Source organism: Eptesicus fuscus, chromosome 8, assembly GCF_027574615.1.
Source record: "Eptesicus fuscus isolate TK198812 chromosome 8, DD_ASM_mEF_20220401, whole genome shotgun sequence".
Taxonomy (NCBI): domain Eukaryota; kingdom Metazoa; phylum Chordata; class Mammalia; order Chiroptera; family Vespertilionidae; genus Eptesicus; species Eptesicus fuscus.
Genome location: NC_072480.1, coordinates 45,374,736 through 45,398,070, shown reverse-complemented (window position 1 = coordinate 45,398,070; position 23,335 = coordinate 45,374,736). Strand labels below are relative to the sequence as shown.

The 23,335-nt window shown below is 43.3% G+C and overlaps 1 protein-coding gene across 14 annotated transcripts in view; it reads left to right on the top strand.

The window, feature by feature from the left end:
* The first annotated feature begins 2,074 nt into the window (after positions 1 to 2,074).
* Positions 2,075 to 23,335, top strand: part of KCTD12 (potassium channel tetramerization domain containing 12) — a 155,131-nt gene continuing 133,870 nt past the window's right edge. For 5 of the 14 annotated variants that reach the window (XR_008556746.1, XR_008556747.1, XR_008556745.1 and 2 more), the window contains exon 1: positions 2,075 to 3,334. Coding sequence is in view for 9 of the 14 variants with exons in the window: in XM_054719862.1 (XP_054575837.1) it covers positions 2,382 to 3,334 (953 nt within the window). In the remaining 5 variants the exon portion in view is untranslated. Of the gene's footprint in view, positions 8,285 to 13,800; positions 13,845 to 17,893; positions 19,999 to 23,335 lie in introns of those variants that run through there. The other 9 variants (XR_008556749.1, XM_054719867.1, XM_054719861.1 and 6 more) reach the window with 7 other exon arrangements.

Genomic DNA, 23,335 nt, shown 5'->3' with positions numbered 1-23,335 from the left:
GCAGGGGCAGGCAGTTAGGGGTGACCTGGCCGGCAGGGGGGCAGTTGGGGGCGATCAGGCTGGCAGGCAGGTGAGCAGTTAGGAGTCAGCAGTCCCGGATTTTGAGAGGGATATCCGATTGCCGGTTTAGGCCCGATCTCTGGGTTCCTGGATTGGAGAGGGTGCAGGCTGGGCTGAGGGGAACCCCCCCTCCCCTGTGCATGAATTTCGTGCACTGGGCCTATAGTTGCTGATATAATGAGCAAAGTAATGGTACAAAAATATGTACAGAATTGATATGAACAAGGCTTTTCTTAGATTCATAGAAAAGAGACTGGTTTTGTCAAACCGGTGCCACTGATTCAACAAATAGTAGTAGCACAACCACCTAGGAATTCAGCATTGGAACTTGGAATTTTTATGTTATCTATTATCACGGAGAACAAAGAAAAAAAGAGTGGTCAAATATACTCAGTATCAAAATCTGTACTTGCAATTAAAGTGAACTGGTTTGAGGCTTGATCTTATTTCAGCGCAGTGACATGAATGAGATAATAGTTCAGCAGACATAAACATTGCAAAATAAAAGTGACACTTATTCACGAGGAAATTATAAAGCTCAGTGGGTAGTCACACTAAAGGGTAAACAAACATTATTATCAAGAACGAAGATCTCACCCCGGATTGACCGTCTGTACTTCCAGCTGATCTGATCCCTGCTCAGACTTCTGACCCTTTGCCTCCCAGGTTACACTGAATGCTGCCTTGGAGCTTGTTCAACCTTGCATTCTTTACCAGCTGGGAAATAGCAGGTTGCACAACAAATATTCCTTGACCTCATGGTTTCTCAACATCCTTCACTACCCTCTTTTGTGCCTTTTTTCTGCAGTGCTCAGGAACACTTTTTTATTTACCAAAGTCAGAGACCAGATAACCCCTCACAAGTATGAAATTTCACAAGGAGTTGCGCTTCAGGCGGGGCACGTGGAAGGAGCAACCCGGGGGCCCCGCCCGCCCGGGAAGCCAGCGCTGGCCTTCCTGGGGGAGGCGGAGTCTTCGGGGCTGCAATGTGACAGGTGGATGCCGACGTGCAGGGAGCAGGCCTTAGAAGGCCAGAGGCGATTTAGGAAAAGGGCTTCCGGTGTCAGGGAACCTGGAAAGGACTGAGCAGAATGAATGACCCAGGCACGCAGGACGGCAGGGTCGCCTGGACCTTTGGGAGGTTAACAACGCAGGGACCGAAAGGTAATTTTTGTAAATTACGTTGGATCCGCAAAACCTCTGAGTTTAACGGCGCGATTCACCAAGGGCTGAGAGGGACCCGGAGACAGAGCGTTCCCCGGCCTCGTTAAACGCCTTCAGCCTGGCCTCAGAGGCGGAGGCGCTGCGGGAGGAGGTCGCTCTCCCGGGGAAGGCACCGCGAAGTCACCCCTTTATCTCACCGAAGGGCCTCGTTGCCATTTCAGCGAATTTCCTCCAATTCAGAGGCCTCCCAACCAACGAGTTTGCCTCTTAACCCAGAAAGTAAACCATCGGAGAGCGTCCTTTGGCGGGACACCGAGGCCAGCTCTTTGTTTCTAGGGGGGTTTTCCAGGCGAGTAGGCAATGCGAACCCGGTGTGGCTGCCCCTGGGCTGGGGCGGCCCCATCGTCCCTGCAGCTGTTTTGTCCCTCTCGAGAACTTTCAGCAACACGACCACCGACGAGGGCCGTGCCGCGGCCCCAATGTTTAAAGCGGCCAGTTCCGGAGGCCGCCACCCACTTCCACACCCCGGGGAGCCGGAAAGGTGACGCCCTCCTTCCAGAGCCCCCAGGCGCCGGGCGGGGCCGGGACGGGAAGGGCGTGCGGGGACCACCCCTCGGAAGAAGGCTCCCCTTCTGCAGGGGGCTGCACCGGCTCCGTCTGCTCACTTTGGTCAAGAAGAAAGTTGGGCGGGAGCGGGAAGGGGCTGGAGCGCGGGGCGGGGAGGAGTGAAAAGCGGCCCTCGGCCCTCCCCCACGAGCTCGCGAGTCTGGGTGGAGCCAGCGGCCGGGCGCGGCTTCGGCGTGTAAAATGCAAATCGATCCCCCTCTCCCGCTACCCCCTCCCGCCCTGGGGAGCGAGGCTCCGCCGCTCCGCAGCCGCCCACGCCTCCTGCGCGCCCCGGCGCCCCGAGCGGGCGGCTCTACTTAAGCGGCGCGCGGGGCGCGACCTGGCACTCGCCTGGAGCGCGCGGGCGAGGCGGGCGGAGCGCACCGGAGCTGCCCGGGCTCACAGCGGCGCGCTCGCACCGCTCGGCTCCCGGGCTCCGGGCTGCGGAAGTGGCCAGGGCGCAGGGCTGAGCGAACGTCCCGGAAAGGCGGCTGCGGCTCCTGTGCGCGGCCCCGCTCCCCGCACTACCCCAGCCCGGCCACCTCTTCGCCATGGCTCTGGCGAACAGCACCCGCGGATTACCCAACGGGGGCGGCGGGGGCGGCAGCGGCTCCTCATCCTCCTCGGCGGAGCCGCCGCTGTTCCCCGATATCCTGGAGCTGAACGTGGGGGGCCAGGTCTATGTGACTCGGCGCTGCACGGTGGTGTCGGTGCCGGACTCGCTGCTCTGGCGCATGTTCACGCAGCAGCAGCCGCAGGAGCTGGCCCGGGACAGCAAAGGCCGCTTCTTTCTGGACCGAGACGGCTTCCTCTTCCGCTACATCCTGGATTACCTGCGGGACTTGCAGCTCGTGCTGCCCGACTACTTCCCCGAGCGCAGCCGGCTGCAGCGCGAGGCCGAGTACTTCGAGCTGCCCGAGCTCGTGCGCCGCCTCGGGGCGCCCCAGCAGCCCGGCCCGGGGCCCCCGCCGCACCCGAGGCGCGGGGTGCCCAAGGAGGGCTCGCTGGGAGACGAGCTGCTGTCGCTGGGCTACGCGGAGCCCGAGCAGCAGGAGGGCGCCTCGGCCGGGGTGCCGTCGCCCACGCTGGAGCCGGCTAGCCGCAGCCCGTCCGGGGGAGCGGCGGGCCCGCTGCTCACGCCGTCCCAGTCGCTGGACGGGAGCCGGCGCTCGGGCTACATCACCATCGGCTACCGCGGCTCCTACACTATCGGGCGGGACGCGCAGGCGGACGCCAAGTTCCGGCGGGTGGCGCGCATCACCGTGTGCGGCAAGACCTCGCTAGCCAAGGAGGTGTTCGGGGACACCCTGAACGAGAGCAGGGACCCCGACCGGCCCCCCGAGCGCTACACCTCGCGCTATTACCTCAAGTTCAACTTCCTGGAGCAGGCTTTCGACAAGCTGTCCGAGTCGGGCTTCCACATGGTGGCGTGCAGTTCCACGGGCACCTGCGCCTTCGCCAGCGCAGACCAGAGCGAGGACAAGATCTGGACCAGCTACACCGAGTACGTCTTCTGCAGGGAGTGAGCTCCCCAGACCCCCTCCCGACTCCAGCGCACCCATTCCCCCCTCCTTCCCGCCCCGCAGAGGATTATAGACTCCCACCCACGCCCTCCTCTTCCCCTGTTCCCCACCTCCAGTAGCTGGGCTAGTCCTCCTCGACCCCCACTTGAGAACCTGGAGCCGCAAATCCTTTCGGCTTTTTCGTCGTCTTCGGACCCCACTTAGCCGAGAGAGCCCAGATATACCCCTCCCCGCCCCCCAACCTTGCTTCCTCTGCCCCTGCCTCAAACCACCCCTCCCCCAGTTTGTCCTTCAGTCTGGATCTAGTGGGGGCAGTGGGGTCCGAAGTCACCAAGGACCTGGGAATGATGGGATTGTTCAGAACTTGATTGGACCCTGCCCGGTGTCAAGCCCTTATGACTCATTCCAGGTTTAAGAGATCAGAATTGATAACACTGCGAATAGTGTTTTTCGCCCTCTTCAAAAGGTAGAGTTTTTAGAAGGCTGGATGCAAGACTGGACCTGGAATTAGGATCCCATGAAGGCGGTTCAGTGACTATAAATGAATAAAAGTTTCGAAACGTTACAGGTAGATGTAGGAGAAGAATCTAGTGCTGGCACAATGAAGGATCATGTCTTCTCGATGCAGAAAAAAGGCCTTCGCCTGTGGCTTAAACTTGTTACTTGGGGAAAGTGACTCCCAGCCTGAGGAGGCACCCTTTTTCCTCCGCTCACTGCCGGAAGCCCGTGGTTGGACTGGTTGACATGGCAGCAGTTATTGGCCAGAGGGAGAAAGAGTCCTGCAGCTGACAGGGCCAGGACAGCCCAAGTCACCAAGTTCTTCGGGGGAGTCACCCGGCAGTGACTCAGTGGAGCTGGGTAGTAGTGCACGTCCTGGGGAGTAGGCAAGCCCTAGTGTTCTTGCAGTGAATGGCAGTAGCTCTTAAGACTTGGGGGGTGGGGTGGGGAGGGAGGAAGGAGAGAAGGAGGGATGGGAAGGGAGGAACAGACATACTCATTTATTATTTGGCAGTTGGTACCATCCGTTTGAGTACATGCACATTTAAAAAAAAAAAAGTACACAAAAACACACAAAGCATTTGATAAAAGATGAATAGCATCTACTCTTCACTGGCAGTTGATTGAACTGTTTTGAGTCCTAAACTTAGAAGTTGCTAATACTTATATAACCTAACCAAAGAGTTACCCAGTAGGGTTTACGTTATTGAACTTTATTTTCTGGTTGATAATACATCCTGAGTTAAAAAAAAAAAATCTGTTTACTTGAGCAAACAAAATATGTTTGATTTTGGTTACTTAGACTTAAGATCTCTTATTAAAAACCCTTATTTTCTCCAAGCCCAGTCAATGTGGACTTCTGGGCAAACCTGAAAATTAGAAAATGCCACTTATTTTTTGTGGATTATTTGAAGTGAAGGTGGGATATTTGTGAGTGACAGAGCTGCAGAGAAATAGAAACACCAAGGGCTGCCCATCTGTAGATAGCTGTGAAAGGGAATGCTTTAAAATGAAGACAAGCAGTTAAAAGTGAGCTGAGCAATAAAATGGTGTTTTGGGTAAACGCAACAGAAAACAGAAGGAGACCTGGTTGCCTTATACCTTTTCTCCAATGCGGAATAATTTCCCACTGCATACCCTGTCTGTACCACCAGTGAAAGGAAATGAATCCCTATCGTTCATGCTGTGAGGCTCCTTTGCATATTCTGTGATGACTGAGAAGCCTTTCTTTTGTCATTTATTTCAGCATTTTTCTCTGGAGTATGTTTTTTAAGATTTTGTAAGAGTCTCTTTTCACTGTTTAAATTAGCGCTATTTTTCCTTCTTTTTAAAAATGAATCTTGTACTGTATCTTACTAGGACCATAACAGATGTTAAGAATTGGAACTGTTTTATTCTTAGACTCATGTGATCCAATATGTATATACCATATATAAACATTTTACACAAATCATTTAGTTTTTTAATTCATTCACTAATGATGTAATATTTCCTATATTTGCCCCCAGTAACTTGCATCGGATGGTGTTTATACTAAGCAACATGTTTTGATGAGTTTCTTATATCCTTATCAATGGAGAAATTGGGTTAGGAAAAAATACATAATTATAAAACTGGGTTTGCTCCATATTGTTTAGCTTGGATATTAGTTGTATACTAAGATGTCGATTAGCTGTTTACTTAAACCAAGGTACCTGTATTTTTAATCCATTGATCTTTTTTTTTTTTTTTAGTTGGGAAAGAGAACGTTCTGAGGTCTTTTATTGTGGTTGCATTTTTAGAAAGGTCAAGTTAGCTTTATATACAGAGACAGTAATCCTAAGGGAAGTGGAAGTAGACATCCAGGAAGCCGTGTTTGCTTCACTGTTGAGTGTGATCTCAGACAAGGTAATGCATCAGAACTTATCTCTGTTTCAAGCCTGAAACGATTTAGGAATGTCGCTCACTGGCCAAATATGAATGTCACAGAAACTTCTCCGCCCATATGGTATTCTGTTGGATTACTCAACAAAAATCACATAATTGAGAACATCTTAGAGGGCCAGATAAAATCACCGACATATGGCAAGACTCTTGAGGTTCTGATTTTTTCCTTATTAAATCTGTACAACTCCAGGAGGGACAGGAAACCGCTCAAGTTTTGTCTTTGCCACGTAAGTCTTAAGTTTTATCTTGTAAAACTTTGAGTTGAACTATTCCATACTAATTTTACTGTGCCCCCACCCTTGCTGCCCTGCAATGCTCCCCCCCCCCCCCACTTTCATTATCTGAAAGACTGGGAATGGAATGGTTAGAAACAGTAAAGTGACCTCTTTTTCTAAGGATGACTGTCCCCTCTAAAGTTGGAAGTGGATACCAGAGAGCATTCTACTTTTAGCCCAAAGTGAAGGCTGGGTAAGAAACTCATTTGACATGCGTTTCGGTAGAGAGTGTACCAGGTAAGATGACTTGATGGGGGCACTTTTGGGGCCTTCACATGCTTTGGGGCAGAGAAGGACTCCAAAGTGGCTGAAGTGTTTGTTGGTTGGTTGTCACCTATGAGCTTAGGTGGAATATTGAGATTTGAATAAACCCTGAGAAGACGCCACTCAAATAACTTGGGAGAATGTCATAAATTATTCAGGTGATTATGACTGCATTATCCTGATTTAGTGTACATGCATTTACATATGTAATGGCTTTAATTACCATTTGATTCATAAATACAACTGAGTGACATTAGATTTTAATAACAAATTAAAACTTTTTTTTTAAAAAAAGAATACATGTTGACAGGGGTGGTTAAAAAAACAGGTACCATGTTTAATGCTTTTGCGCCTAGTGTTTAACAAGTCTGTTTTTTTAATACATGTAGAATATGAACCAATTTACTCTAATTTTTCAAATTATATGTTGTGAAAAATATTCCTTGAAGATGTGAGACTTAACATTTTTTCCCCCTCTTCAGTACTGTCTTTGTTCTTGTGTTTCGTATTTGGCTTTTTGTATTGATCACAAAGTGATAATTTACAACACAAGCCAAAATTGTCTTCTCTTTCAATCCAGAACCATATATATGGGGCCTATTGCTTCTCTGAGGAAATGCATAATCTGTGAATTCTCAGACAAAATGGCAACTGGCCATGCTCATAACATATTCCAATTTTTATTGGAATTTTCTATGGAATGTTATTATTGTATTGAAGCCATGTAAGGTGAAGCTTTGATAACTTCTTTTTAAATTATGGTAAATTCTAACCTAATATTCAAACACTTTTGTATTCCACATGAAAAATGCTAAATTATACTGCAGGCATTTAGAAAGTGTTGACTGGAGGGGTTGAATTCCTTAGGAATTTCTTTTACAGTTTAAATCATAAATACTTTTCTCAGTTTAATATTTGTATTATAAGCCTACCAAAGTAAACCCTTTGGAATTGTCTCTCTCTTTTTTCTTACTGTAAGTCATTTAAAAACTGACTTAGTTTTCTTAGATGACCTAATCTGTCTCTTGAGAAATAAATAAAATACTCTTGTGTTTCCAGTGGCTATACTACCTGAAATAGGGTTTCCTAGAGCCAGAAACAAGTTAGGTTGAAGTTGACTTTACTTTGTCACAAGTTTGGATAATAAAAATCTAAGAGTATTAAAGTTTGAAGATTGAGATTTTCTACTAGGGCCCTTGAAACTTGGAAGAAATTCAACCAGAATATCTACATTACAGTATAATCTTGTGTGGTAGGAAGATGGACTCTAGTTGACTAAGAATTCTTGTTACCTTATACATTTTTCCCCCCAAGCAAAGTTTTTAATCTTCCATGTATTTTGACGTGTGTAAACATTAATTGTAATGTAAACTATTATACAACTGTCTTTGTGACTTTATAGGCAGGCAGATTTTGCTATTACTATTGAATACAAATGATGACAATTCATTTATGACCACACAAACAAGCATTAGTGACATTTAATGATAGAAGGTTAAGACATTCATCATGGATGTTAATTTTGAAGATGTAAATTATATATTATTTCCAGGCATCTGAGAAACTATCTACTAAACAATGTAAGATTCCCACAGAGCTGTCTGGAATTATTAAATTGTTGAAAATGTTGTCTTATATATCATAGAGCCATTTTCTCAAAATAGAAGGGGAAAGGGAAAAATTAATTATACGATTACTAGGCTTTTCTAACGAAACAGCCAAGAAAAGTATCCCTCTATATTTTTAGAAAGGCACTGATGAAGTCTTTGTAGACATGCCCAAAGTTTAAGAGAATTTCTTCAACTATCTAAACGCTCTAGAGATTTTTGTTCTCCCTGTTCACAACCAGTTGTATAACAGAAATACTCAATACTGTTTTCCTCCCAGTGTGTGAGTAATGAATCATTGATTATGTGACTTGTTATATATTCTATTAAACACTAAAGAATAAAACATTCACTCCTTTAATTATTTCTCTTGGCTCCTGGGTATGGATTGGCTTACACACTAGTCTGATTTCATTTAAAGCGTTCTCTGAACACTGGAAATGCTTCCCAAATTGTTGTGGGGCCAATGATTAACATTATGCCATCAGAAGAACTCTTCACTGTGTAATTGGCCAGCTGGGCCAGTAGTCAACAAGCTGTTTCCTCAGAGTTTATTGTCAAGAACGCCTGTTGTCAAGGTGGTTTGGTACTCAATATGGAGGGAAAGTTTTTCACAAACATTTTCCCTGACCTCAGTCTTTGCAACATAGGCAAATTATTTTGGACGTGGGGAATGTAGGTAGAGATGACCTCTTAAAAGTTTGTAGGGAAAAGGAAATAGAAACTGAGATAGGTCTTAATAAAAAGTACAATTCATGAAGGTAAAAGTGTGAAGAATGTGGGGTAGTTTCTGCATTTTGGATATAGGGTTGCATTCTTGAATCATCTCCAGTCATTGAGGTCCCTCCTCTTGCAAGAAAGCACAGTGCCTCCCAGACTGAGAAATCACTGAAGCTGGAACCAGGCCACCCCAGCCTGGGTCTGCTGGGTCCTGGCCCAGGAAGCTGTGAGTTGGGCAGGGAGAGTGAGCCAGGCTTTGCCTTTCCTGTTTGCTTTTGCCTGTACTTCCTCTAGATAGCTTTTGTTTTAAAAGTGTGCATGTGTATGAGTATAAATAAACACACATACACCATTTAATTTGTGAAAAATTTAAGCAATACAAGACTAATAAAAAGTAAATCTTCCTCCTTCAATAATCCCTTGTTTTTTCCCAGGGGAATCCAGCCAGCCAGTGGTATATCTTTATAGATATATGGACTTCTTGCCTTTTTTCTATTCCATAGGAATTACTCCTATTCTGTGCCTGCTTTTTTCTTTTAACCACATATCCTAGAGCTCTTGGAGTGCATGTGATGGGGTTCAGGGCAGTCTATTTCAGAATATACACTTTGGCATGGGGATTATTTTGAGCTGAAGACAATTGAGACCCAACAGACTCAAGAAGAGCTTCTTACCTCTCCCTTAATTGCCTGAAATAATTTAGACAAGGGGCCTATAGGAAGAAAGCTATTAGCAGAGAGAGCTCTTTCCTCTTATTAATGTCTTATGTCAATTTAATTATTAGATCAGCCAAAGAACGTAGGAGGGCAGAGAGGACAAGTTTTCCTGTCATACACATTCATGAACACATATCAATGATCTACCTCATTTTATTTGATGGCTGCATGATATTCCTCATGACATGTCATTTTAGATGTGCTGTAATTTGTCTTACCAGTCCTTTCTTGATAGGTGTTCAAATTTCCAGGTATTTTGGTTCTAATCCAAAGAGTGCTGTATTGAATATCTTTTTATATATATGTTAATATATCTAAGGCTTTCTTTTTGGATGAAGTTGTTCTAAGAGAGAAATCACCTGGAGGTACTTTTTTTTTAGGGGCTATGGAAACTAGGATTCACATGCAGTTTTCAAGGGAATGGGGATGATGGTGTTATGAAATAACTCTAGAATCATTTTAAGTATACAAGTATGAAGTTTTATATAGATTTAATATTGAGGACAAGTCCCCCTCTCTTTTTTTTCTATTTCTGAAATTCCTCCTCTTCCATTTCTATTCTAGTTTTTAAAAAATTAATTATGGCCAACACTTGTTTTTTAGGAATATAGTACAGACAGTCCTCGGGTTACGTCGGACTCGACATACGTAGTTTTGTGGTTATGTCGCCATTTCCTATCTATATATATAAAAAGCCAGCAGCCGGAACACTGGAACGACCAGAACGACTGGTCGCTATGACGCCCACTGCGACCAGCGAAGCAGCCCAATTAGGGGGTGGGACTGGCCGGCCAACCTCCCGCAGCCCCTCCCCCTGGCTGGCCCCGCCCCTGATCACACCCCCTACCCCAATACAGGGCGGGGCCGGCTGGCCAACCTCCTGCAACCCCTCCTCCCACCCTGTCCCACCCCAGATTGGCCCCCCCACCCTGATCAGGGCAGGACTGGCCAGCCAACGGCCTGCAGCCCCTCCCCCAGGCCACTGGCCACCTATAGGTCCCCCCCCAACCCCATTCAGGGGTGGAGCCGGCTGGCCTACTGCCCACAGCCCCTCCCCCAGCCAGCCCCACCCCTGATTGGATCCCCCCACCAATCAGGGGTGGGGCTGTCTGCTCAACCTCCCACAGCCCCTCCCCTGGCCGCTGTCCCCCAATCGGCTCCCCCACCCCATTCGGGGGTGGGGCCCACCAGCCAATGGCCCTTGGCTTCTTCCCCAGGCTGGCCTGGCCCTGATCAGCCTGATTGGGGTCGGCCGGCCAGCCAACCTCCCGCTGTCTCCTCCCCCAACAGGTCCAACCCTGATCCGCCCTGATTGGGGCCAAGCCGGCCAGACCCCACCCGTGCACGAATTCGTGCATTGGGCCTCTAGTTTATTAAAAAAAAAAGTTCTGTCATGTCGACGTATGTACATATGTGCTTTATGTTTTTTATTATTTATTTACCACAAGTAAAGGTCAGGAATTGTTATCTTTTAATTTTTTTTTACTGTTTCATTTCATTACTGCTGTGTATGTGCTCCATGTGAGTAATGTAGGTGCTTATGTAGGTGGGTTCTGACTTACGGTGAAAATCGCATTAGGTCACACCATAGGAACAGATCTCTGATGTAACCTGCAGACCTACTGTATATAAAGAGGAGACATAATGTATCCCATACTTCTTAATGAGGCACCTCTTGAAGAATTAGAAAGAGATGGGAATCTTTAGGATAAATATGGAGCACCATTCTGGAATATCAGGCTAATTGAGATTTGTACATATGAGTTAGGGAATTATATCATGCACTTTTTAATGACTGGGATATGTTCCTGGAAATGCATTACTAGGTGGGTGGTTTTATCATTGTGTGAACATCATAGAGTGCACTTACACAAACCTATATGGTATAGACTACTATACACCTAGGCTACATGGTATAGACCAGTGGTCAGCAAACTCATTAGTCAACAGAGCCAAATATCAACAGTACAACGATTGAAATTTCTTTTGAGAGCCAAATTTTTTAAACTTAAACTTCTAATGCCACTTCTTCAAAATAGACTCGCCCAGGCTGTAGTATTTTGTGGAAGAGCCACACTCAAGGGGCCAAAGTGCTGCATGTGGCTCGCAAGCCGCAGTTTGCCGACCACGGGCATAGACTATTGCTCCTGAGCTAGAAAACCTAAATAGCATGTCACAATACTGAATACTGTAGGCAATTGTAACACAATGGTATCTGTATGCCTAAAAACATAGAAAAGGGCTTCTGGTCAAGATAGTGGTGTAGGTAAATGCGGTACTCTCCTCCTCCCACAACCACATCAAAATTACAACTTAACTACAGAACAGCCATCATTCAGAATTGCTTGAAATCTAGCTGAACTGGAATCCTACCCCTAAGGATATAAAGAAGAAGCCACATGGAGACTGGTAGGAGGGGCAGAGAGGCATAACAGGCTGGTCCCACACCACATGTGGTAGATAAAAATTGGGATGAATATCTTGGTTGCAGAGGTCTTCCCTGAGGAGGGAGGGTTCCCAACCCTGCAACAGCTACCCCAGCCCAGGGTTCCAGTTCCAGGAAGAGAAGTCACCATAACTTCTGGCTGTAAAAACCAGCGGGGATTGAGGCTGAGTGAGACAAAGGGCTGCTGGAGTCCCATGCAGTTCCTCTTAAAGGGCCCACACATGGACTTACTCAGACATACACCCTCTGAGTTCCAGTGCTGGGGCAGCAGCTTGAAAGGCTTCGGTAACATACAGGGAATAACTGAATTGTCTGGCATAAAGGTGAGAGCTGGAGGGGCAGCTTTCTCCCAGATGGAAGTGCTAGAAGAGGCCATTGTTTTCTTTCTGAGTCCTTCCTCCACAGAGCTGGCAGTTAGGTGCCAAATCTGAGTGTCCATAAACATGGTTCACCCTGTTCACCCTGTCCTGGTGATTTCCTGAGACCTGCCCCAGCAACTTGTGGGCCCACACAATCTATTTCCAGTAGTATTTCCATATGAATAGACTGTCTTGGCTCATGCTTCAGACTTTCCTAAAATCTCTCAAAAAAGTAGCATCTTGCCCTGTACCTCTCACCAAGTGGCCCCAAGCCCAGCACTAGTAGAAGTCAGCCTTAGCAGCATGGCCTCTCCTGGACACCTCTAAGTCCAGCACAAGTAACAGCCATCTGCAGATAGCTTTATAGGTCATTCCAGACAGTCCTGGCCAGAACACAGGCAGTGGCTGACCTTGGCTTGCATCTCTCAGCCAGCCCAGAGCTAGCACACCTGGTGGATAGCTTCAGACCACATCAAAGCACCACCCAGCCACCTCCACAAGCAATAGACTCAAGGGCTGGACTCAGTGGGCCGCAGAACCTCTCTGAATTAAGTCCTGCTCTGTGGGGTGGGCTCCTATAAAACTCATTCTCCACTGTGGTTGCAGCCAGTCCTTGTAGCCAATGGACCTTGGAGTACATCACTCCCATTGATGTGCCAACAGTAATCAATGCCCAACTACCACAGAAGGGTGTACTAGTACACAGACCATGTAGAGGGAGGTGCACTTGGAGAGTCCAGCTTGGGCGAACAGGGAGGTTGTGCCCCTGGACCCTACACCTACTACATAAGCCTGGGAGACATAAGCATCTCTACTTAATATATAGAAAAAAAATATAGGAAAGCTGCCAAAATGAGGAGACAAAGAAACATGTCTCAAGTGAAAGAACAGGACAAGACTCCAGAAAAATAACTAAACAAAATGGAGACAAGCAATCTACTAGATGCAGAGTTCAAAACACTGGTTATAAGGATGCTCAGTGAACTCAAGGGAAGAGTAGATGAACTTAGAGAAAACTTCAACAGCATAAAAATGGACATGGATACCATAGAAAAAGCCAGTCAGAAATGAAGGACACAATAACTAATATGAAGAATAATTTACAGGGGATCAACATTTGAGGAGGTGAAGTGAAAAATAAAAATAGTTATCTATAATAATAAAAGCGTATTATGCTAATTAGACTGGACGTCCTTCTGGTGTCCTTCCGGATGACCTTCTGGACAAAGCCAGGGCTGCGAGGGAAGCCTGGGGTCTTGGGTGCCAGAGGGAAGCTGGTGCTGGCAGCTAGGGGAAGGAAGGCCTACTCTTGCATGAATTTCGTGCATCGGGCCTCTAGTTTGGAATATAAGGAAGCAAAAAACACCCAATCAAAACAGCAAAAAGAAAAAAGAACCCTGCCCTCCCCTCCCAAGTGAGGATAGTGCAAGGAGCTATGGGACAATTTCAAGTGTACCAACATTTGCATCATAGGGGTGCCAGAAGGAGAAAAAGAGCAAGAAATTGAAACCTATTTTAAAAAATAATGACAGAAAACCTCCCTAACCTGTCATGCAGTTTTACATGAGATTTGTTTGCAATAATATAGGGAGCACCTTGTTTCAATGAGGAACTCTTTTCTCCTGTTAATCTCTAGATCTCATCAAGAGATTTGGAGTCTTCAGTGAGACCTAGTCAATTGTAAGTACTTTATAGCACACCAGTTCTAATGCATCAAGAATCCCGAAATAGCAATGCAGTCTTTCAGATTCCAACAGTCATTAATTGAGCCCCTAATATATTTGAGACATAGTCCTCTCCTTTTGGATATGTTTTCCTTTCCTTAAGCAACAGAAAGCAAAATTATGAACTGCCAGTTAAAGGGCCTTTATTTCTGGAATAACCAGATATCACAGAAAACAGTATTGTTGGGCCTTATACATTTTACATGTTTGGAGTTTTATGACCATTGTCTTTCCTCCCACAATTAATAAAAATACATCTAATAATTACTAAGAATGATTCCCCTCCCCCCATTTTTCAAAGTGAAAAAGATGAAGCATAATAATGGCAAATTTTAAAATTAGTTTTTGGACTTTTCCTTTATGATAGTGACTGATAACATTTCTGAAGTTATTTATAAATTATTCCTCATTAATTCATTATTATTCTCCATGCAAATACTTTTTGGGTGAGTGAGGAGAAGAATCCAAAGCAAGAGCAAGCTCTCATTTCTGTATACAGAAGAAAAAGGAAGAAATATCTTTTTGTTCAACTTTTTTCTTTCTTCTTTAGAAAGCATTGAATAAAAATCACAGGGTAGAATGCAGAACTGAAGGAAATGAAAGTAGAAATTTAGACTCCTGGGTGACTTGGGTTGTTTGCTTCTACTTTATGGTGTGGTCTTAGTCTTAGTCTTCATTCATTTTTGACATCTATTTGCACATTCATAGGCAGGGGAAAAAAGTGCCTGTTTCTTTACATTTGCCTTAAAGCTCAGCACAGTGCCTAGCAAATAATAGATCATTAATAAAAACTTGTTGAATGAATGAATGCTCATGTTAATTCATCCTTTTTTATGTATTAGGAAGAAAAAGAACTAACTTAAAATTGGCTCTTTATTTTTTTGTAACACTACCAAGAATCAATAATTCTTCTTTATACATAAACTAGAGGCCTGATGCATGAAATTTATGCAAGAGTAGGCCTTCCTTCCCCCAGCTGCTGGCACCAGCTTCCCTCTGGCACCCAGGACCTGGGCTTCCCTCCAGCTGCCTGCAGTCACCCAGGACCTGGGCTTCCCTCTCAGCCCTGGCTTCATCCAGAAAGTTGTCCAGTCTAATTAGCATATTACACTTTTATTATTATAGATATACTAGTGGCCTGGTGCACGAAATTCGTGCACTTGGAGTGTGGGGGGGTGTCTGCCAGCCTGGCCTGTGCCCTGTCACAGTGTGGGAGCCCCATGACCCATCGCCACAAAGAGGTAGGCCCCACCCACCCATCTGGAACTCCTCGATGGATTGCCCCAAAGAGTTAGGCCGGAGCAGGGGGAGGCCTATGGACCCCCAGGCTGGGCCACAGCAGAGGTCTGTGGACCCCTGGCGCAGGTTCCCAGAGGCCCCTGCTGTGACCCCGCTCCTGAGCCAGGCCGTGGCGGAGGCCTGCAGACCTCCGTGCACCTGTGGACCCCCGGCCGGGGTGGGCCCACAGCAGAGGGGCCTCTCCATGCACCTGTGGACCCCTGGCACAGGCGCGCAGAGAGGCCTCTCTGCTGCAGCTCCACCCCCATCCCTGACGTTGCAAGTCCCTGCCCACCTGTGCCTGCTGTGCACGCAGCCTACTGATCGGTTGTTACCGTGACAGCGTCCCAACCAATTTGCATATTACCCTATTATTAGTATAGATTTCTTGGAGAAATTATGACTACAGTTTCATAAATAAATACATAAAAACAACTATCCTTTTTTTTTTTTTACTTAAAAGTCAAAGATTGAGATGAGACAAACTGATTTAGGTATTTTTTTCTGCATAGTTATTAGGTGGTAGCTGCTTCAATGCCTAAAATGCTTGACAATGTTTTGATTTTATGATGGAAGTCAAGTTCACTGACAGCCATATTATAGGCTTTTCTCTGGGGCTGTTATTTGTTACAGAGTTTTGAAAATATTAACTGGAAAATTTCAAGAGGTGCCTCTTAAGAGTTGTAGAAAAGAAATTTGATCTCCCTGAAATGCTGGAGTATACTGTTCCAAATGTTCTGCTGGTGAGAGTTGTGGGTTTTTTAAATGACAGTAGCAAGGAACATTAAAAAAAAAAGATCTGTGCAATGATGCTCTGACTTTAGAATAGCAGCTATGTTCTTTTTTTTTTTTTTCTCTTCTGCTTAGAACCACATGTTTTCTTATGTATGTATGTATGTATGTATTTAATCTTTATTGTTGAGAGTATTACAATAAAGTATACCCCCCATTTTTTCCCCTTATTGCCCTCCACCACCTGGATCCTGCCGTCCCCAGGCCTTTACCACTCAATTGTCTGTGTTCATGGGTAATACATATATGCATCTAAGTTCTTTAGTTAATGTCTTCCCACCTCCCTCCCTCCTTCCCGTTGAGATTTCTCAGTCTGTTCCATGTTTTCATGCCTCTGGCTCTATTTTATTTATCAGTTTATTTTATTCATTAGATTTCTTGTTCATTTATTTTCATTCTTAGATTCAGTTGTTGATAGATATGTATTTATTGCCATTTTATTTTTCATATTTATTCCTCCTCCTTCTCCTCAAGAAGATTCTTCAACATTTCATGTAATATTAGTTTGGTGGTGATGAACTCCTTTACTTTTTCTTGTCTGTGAAACTCTTTATCTGACCCTCAATTCTAAATGACAGCTTTTCTAGGTAGAGTAATCTTGGTTGTAGGTCCTTGCTATTCATCACTTTGGATATATCTTGCAACTCCCTCTGGCCTACAAAATTTCTGTTGAGAAATCAGCTGAAAGTTGTATGGGTGCTCCCTTGTAGGTAACTAACCACTTTTCTCTTGCTTTTACGATTCTCTTTGTCTTTAAATTTTGGCATTTTAATTATGATGTATCTTGGTGTGGTCCTCTTTGTGTTGATCTTGTTTGGTACTCTCCTGGACTTGTATGTCTATTTCTTTCACCAGGTATGGGAAATTTTTTGTCATTATTTCTTCAAATAGGTTTTCAATTTCTTGCTCCCTCTCTTCTCCTTCTGGCGTCCCTATGAAGTGGATGTTGGTACCTTTGAAGTTGTCCCAGAGACTCCTTACACTATCTTCATATACTTGGATTCTTTTTTCTTTTTGCTATTCTGATTGGGTCGTTTTTGTTTCCTCACATTCCAAATAGCTGATTTGATTCTTTTTTTTTTTTTCTTCCTAACATATTTTATTGATTTTTTACAGAGAGGAAGGGAGAAGGATAGAGAGTTACAAACATCGATGAGGGAGAAACATCGATCAGCTGCCTCCTGCACACCCCCTACTGGGGATGCGCCCACAACCAAGGTACATGCCCTTGACCGGAATCGAACCTGGGACCTTTGAGTCTGTAGGCCGACGCTCTATCCACTGAGCCAAACTGGTTAGGGCTGATTTGATTCTTGACGTCTTCTATTCTACCGTTGGTTCCAACGGTAGAGTAGAAGCTGTAAATTACTCTTCATTTCAGTTAATGTATCCTTCATTTCTGACTGGACCTTTTTCATGTCTCACTAATTTCCTTGAAATTCTCACTAAGTTCCTTGAAGCTCTCATTTAGAACTTTGAGCATCCTTATAACCATTGTTTTGAACTCTGTACCTAGTAGTTTGCTTGCTTCCATTACATTTAGTTTTTTTTTCTGGAGATTTCTTCTGTTCTTTTATTTGTGACATGTTTCTTTGTTTCTGAATTTTGGCTGCTTCCCTGTGTTTGTTTCAGAACCACATGTTTTCAAAGTATAAGTTCTCTCCAAGTTTATGTCAGAAACACAGCTGTTAAGTCAAAGTTTTGCCAACTAGATCTGAGAATGTTACTTTTAAAATGTGTGCAAAAAACAGCAACAATACTATAGGTTGAATGTTTGTGTACCTCCACCCCATTCATATGTTGCAATTCTAAGCCCCAATGTGATGGTACTTGGACATGGGGCCTTAGGTCATAAGGGTGGAACCCTCTTTAAATGGAATTAGTGCCCTTATAGGAGAGACTCCAGAGAGCTCTCTTATTTCTTATTCCATGTAGATATAGAGAGAAGACATCCATCCATGAATCAGAAAGTGGCCCTTCATCAGATGCTGCATCTGCCAGCTCCTTGATCTTGGACTTTCCAGCTTCCAGAACTATGTGGAAAAACTGTTTGTTATGTAAGCCACTCAGTCTATGGTACTTTTGTTAGAACAGGCCAAAGTGACTATAACAAGGTTTCACAACAGTGAAACTTCATTATATTGTTGTTCTATTGCTCCTTTATAATGTATAGTTTCCTTCTCCCAGTGTCTTAGAAGAATTCTCAATAAAGTTTTATGTAATTTAATTCTAGATTTTAGTCAATTTGAGGTAAGTAAGGGAAATCAATACTTTTGTTTTAGTTTCTGTATCTAATAGATGAAAAAAGTCTTGAGCTTGAATCTTTTGACCTTTGTCTTTAACCCAGTCTATTTTATAAACTAAGACATAACTGATAAATCTATCAGTGACTGCCCAGTTAAATGGACAATATTAGCTTTCACTTAGCTACAGGAAATTAATCAGAAATTGTCATTAGCCAAGAAAGAGCAGAGAGAAGGGAGTCACCATCTCTTTAAAAAAGTTGAAGTTAAAATTGCCACACACTGTAGTGAAGAACCATGGGAAACTTACTCTTTAAGTGTGACATGGCTTTCCTCTATAGGGACGTTTTATAACTAGGGCTGGAGTACTATACAAGGAAATTGATCTCGGAGATATGTTTCATAACTATCACCACCATTAACTTCAGTCTTTGTCTCTCAGAAAATGAGAGTGTCTGTAGTTCTTATACAAAAAAAAAAAAAAAAAAAGAAGAAGAAACGTTTTTCTTTATTTTGAAGTTTGGACTTTTGTGATTGTTGGATAGTATGCTATATTCCAAAGAATCTCCATGGTCTTTATGAAATAAGTACAGCTAAAATAAACGTTATTAATAAAAGCAGAACTAAGAGAAGCTAAAATAAAGTTTATTAATAAAGCCAGGACTAAGTGAAGTTAAAATAAACTTTACTAATAAAGCTTTAAGAAACTTCTATCTTCCTTTGTAGTTAATACTTTGCATCTTTTAAACCAAAGACAGTCTACTGTAAAAGCTAAAGGCTTAAAAACAGCAACTGGATGAGCATACTTTTGTCTGAATATAATTTAACCAATGTCCATAATATCTTTTAAAGCAAAGTGAAGTATATTTGTTAAAAATAAAAATTTAATTTTGCAGATACAAATATATACTTGTCTCATCAATAACCTGTAGTCTATGTACTATTCAAGGAAACCAGAAGCTGTTTGCACATGTTAAGTTCCCCTGGGCTGTTGCCTAGGCTGTTGAGGAATAAAGAAAGGACATGGTTAGTTACACATTGAATACAGTAGTTGGAATTATGAAGCATATCTATGAAAAGACAAGAATTCTCTTTCTATATATGAAAGTTGAATTCATAAACCTATATAGATACTGTCCTTCAATCATTTTGGTAGACTTTACATTTATTTCAATAAGAGCTTTAAGAAATTAACTTAGAACATTAAATAGCAGATTATTAGTAGACAGTAGGGAGGTAATATCTACTAAAATTGTCGATGTTGGAAAAGATGAAAAAGTTCTGGAGATGAATGGTGGTGATGGCTACACAACAATATGAATGTACTTGATGTTGCAGTACAAGACAGTTAAAATGGTAAATTGTATATTTTATCACAATAAAAGTACTATGAGTTTAGCCTGGCTGGTGTGGCTCAGTGGCTGAGTGTCGACCTAGTAACTAGAAGGTAATGAATGGGTTCGATTCCCAGTTAGGGCACGTGTCCAGATTGCAGGCTTGATTCCCAGTGTGGGGTGTGCAGGAGGCAGCCTATCAATGATTCTCTGTCATCATTATTTCTCCGGCTCTCTCCCTCTCCTTCCTAAAAAAAATTATATGAGTTTAATGAAGATAACATGAGAAATGTAGAAAATTATACAGAGAATAAAAATTCTTATGTAAACCTACCAAAAGTGCCATTGAAATCACCTCTAATTATAATGAATAGCTATGGAAAGTCACCCCCTCTGATTGTGTGATGCCAGTGATGTAAATGCTCAAACACATTAGCAATTCTTCATTTGGATGAGTTATGAATCATGCAGTAAAATCAGTCTAATAACTTTTGGTGATCTTTTAATTTCTTAAAATTTGAGAATATGTGTTTGTGTCATTATGTGCTTAAATTTGTATTATGTGAATTTTCTATTTTTGATGCTTCATCCCTCTCCATTAGCTCAAATAATTAAGAGTTGCTACTCAAATTGAATTGAAATGAAATTCCACCCAATTTGGAATTTCAAAAGGCTTTGCAAGATCATTATAATTCCCATTACACAAGTGAGAGGAAGAAATGAATACTTGTTCAGGAGGGTAAGTATGCTTAGAGTGAGGAACCAACTTAAGCATTTCTAAAGTTAAGAAAGGTTTTGGCCTATGTGCTCTCTATTAGCACTCACATTGTTATATAAATTAACTTAGTGCTTACAGGGCTTATCAGATAAGGCCAGTATTTATGGGACAAAGGTATGTAATGGAGAAATGATACTCTATCATCTGCAATGGGAAGATTAAGAATGATGAATAGACACGAAAATTTGTGTTAGCTGCATTGGGGCTGGTATCATTTGGAAAGTTGAATCAAAGCTGAAGGTTGCTAACTCAGGAGGAAGAAGATGCCTCAGAGTAACAGATTGTAAACTTGGGTGAAATTGGAACTAGAAAGAATATATATATCAGATGGCAGAGGGGCCAACTCCATTGAAGTAGTTCGGGAGATTAGACAAATAGAACAGTGGTTTTCAATGGAGTGGGGGGATGGAAATTCTTCCCCTTTCCCAGGGATAATATGGCAATGTCTAGAGACAAGCTGGGGGAAGGGTACTACTGGTATCTGGTGAGCACAGATCAGGGATGCTGCTAAACATCTTATTAATGTACAGGTATAGCCTCCCACAGCAAAGAATTATTTGGTCTTACATGGTGATAGTTCTGAAGTTGAGAAGCCATGTGATAGGAAGAAGGATGGTTAGGTGGGCAAGGGCATAGTCACGGTAAGGCATTTGGTCCAAATGTGAATACACCTTTATGTCACAGAACTATGTTGAATGTTATTGAGTCCCAAGAGGAGAACATTAAGTGACTTGTAGATTTGAGATGGATTAAAGTGAAATAGAGAAATGGTGGGTGTGTAGGTAGACTCTTGCTAAGGTACTTCTGTCATCTTGCTGGCTGTTCTACTGGACAAGCCAGTGGGAACCATGACCTGGGAAAGAACTGACCTGAAAGTCTTGCCAGATAGTGCGTCTAGTCCGGACAAGAGCAAGACAGAACCTAACTTCAGGCAGCAAAATGAAGGTTAAGAGGTCCTAGAAAGATGAATAAAAAGTCGATAACTATGGTGGGCATGGGTAGATGCGTGTAGAACTAAGTCCAGGAAGACATAGAAGGAAAAAGTAAGAGAAGCTCGCAGGTAGAACAAACCTGCCTGCACCTTAGAATCACTTAGGGAATTAAGAAAAAATACTGATGCCGGCGTGCCACCTCAGACCACTTCAATCCCAGCGTTCAGGGGTGGGTTCTGGACTTCAAATACGTTTTCAGATACGTTCCTAAATATGTCTAATGTGCAACTAGGGTAGAGAACGTCTGTCCTAATAGGGCAATAAAGTAAAAAAGGACTAAACGGTGCGGCTCGAACAATCCTCTGAAATAAGCTGCCCTCTGAGCGTAGGGGCTGCTTGTCCTCTGTCCCTGTGTTTTGCTGCCTGACCTTTGCAGGATGTGTGTGGGCTGCCGCTGGAAGGATCACGGCCAGGAGCTTGAAGCTAGATTCTGCGTCCACTTTGATGATGAGGCAGAGCAGGCAGGCAGGGCTCACTTCCTACTAGTGACTAATGACTGAGCTTTGGATTTAAACTCCCAGAGAGTCCCCAAATTACCATGTGATGGAAAGGAATCACTTAGGAGTAAAAGTAATATTAAGTAAGTTACATGAGCAATTCAAAGTTATTTCATGTTTTATGTATACAGTCATGCACTGCTTAATGACAGGGATGCATTGTGAGAAACAAGTCTTGGTTAATTTTGTCATTGTGTGAACATTGTAGACTGCACTTACACAAACCTAGGTGGTGTATACACACTGAGGCTATCTGGTATAGCCTATTGCTCCTGGCTACAGCACGTGTACAGCATGTTGCTGTACTGGATTCTGTAGGCAATGGTAGCACAAAGGTATCTGTGCATCTAAACTAAGGTGACCAGACGTCCTGCTTTTGGCGGGACAGTCCCGATTTTTTAACAATTTGTCCCGCGTCCCGCGGCGTTTTAAAAAAGTCCTAATTTTTGGAAAGAATGCACAACAAGCTAGGGAACGGCGGGAGAACGGGAAGGGAATATACAGTTTTCGGTGGCCATGTAGCTATTTAGCCAGGATATGAGTTTTATATTATTTCTGTTAATTTTATAATGTTAAACTTTAATAATAACAAATAATTGTTGAGAACTGATTATCGAGAACTGCTTATCAAAGTTCGCATTGTTGATCAGTTGTTAGAATTCGACCACCATTGTTTGGACTTAATGAACAATGGCATTTTTTGGGATTGGCAACGATGAAAACATTTTGTAACTGTCTCTCAGACGATACACATCGTACTGCGTGCTAGTAAGCTAGTTAAACGAGTGATGTCATTACAAATCAGCTATTCAGATAATTTAGGTAAGTAATTTATTTATTTATTTATTTCATAAATACATAAGTTTTCTTGAATTTAGCAGACAGTACTCATATTATTTATATTTTATAGTGGCGGCAAAAAGTCTAGCGCCGGCCTTGAAAGTGACACTTACGACTTAAGTTACGGCAAATTCATGACCTTTTAAACAACGACAGCAATCTACTAAAAAAATTCACTCAAATGAGAAATATGCCGAAGAATAAAATAATACTATACATAATTTTTTATTTATTATATTTGTAAATTGCACTTATGTTGAAATTTAAAAAAATATATTACAATACTATTTTTGCATTCTATGAAAATTTTTGTTGCTCCATATAGACCAAATTTTTAATCAAGAACCCGCCCCCCCTCCTCCCCCACCCCCCGGTCAATGGTGTCCCGCTTTACCAATGTTAAAATCTGGTCACCTTAATCTAAACATATATAAATATAGAAAAGGTAGAGCAAAGATACCCTAAAAAGAAAAAAAAAAAAAGGTACACCTGTAACAGGGTACTTACCATGAAGTGAGCTTGTGGGACTGGAAATTGCTCTGGGTGAATGAGTGAGTGAGTGGTGATGAATGTGAAGGTCTAAGACATTACCATACACCACTGCAGACTTGATGTCCACTGCATCCTCAGGCCACACTACATTTTAAAACAACAGGAGATTAAATCAAATACAAGAGAAAATGATGCAATCAA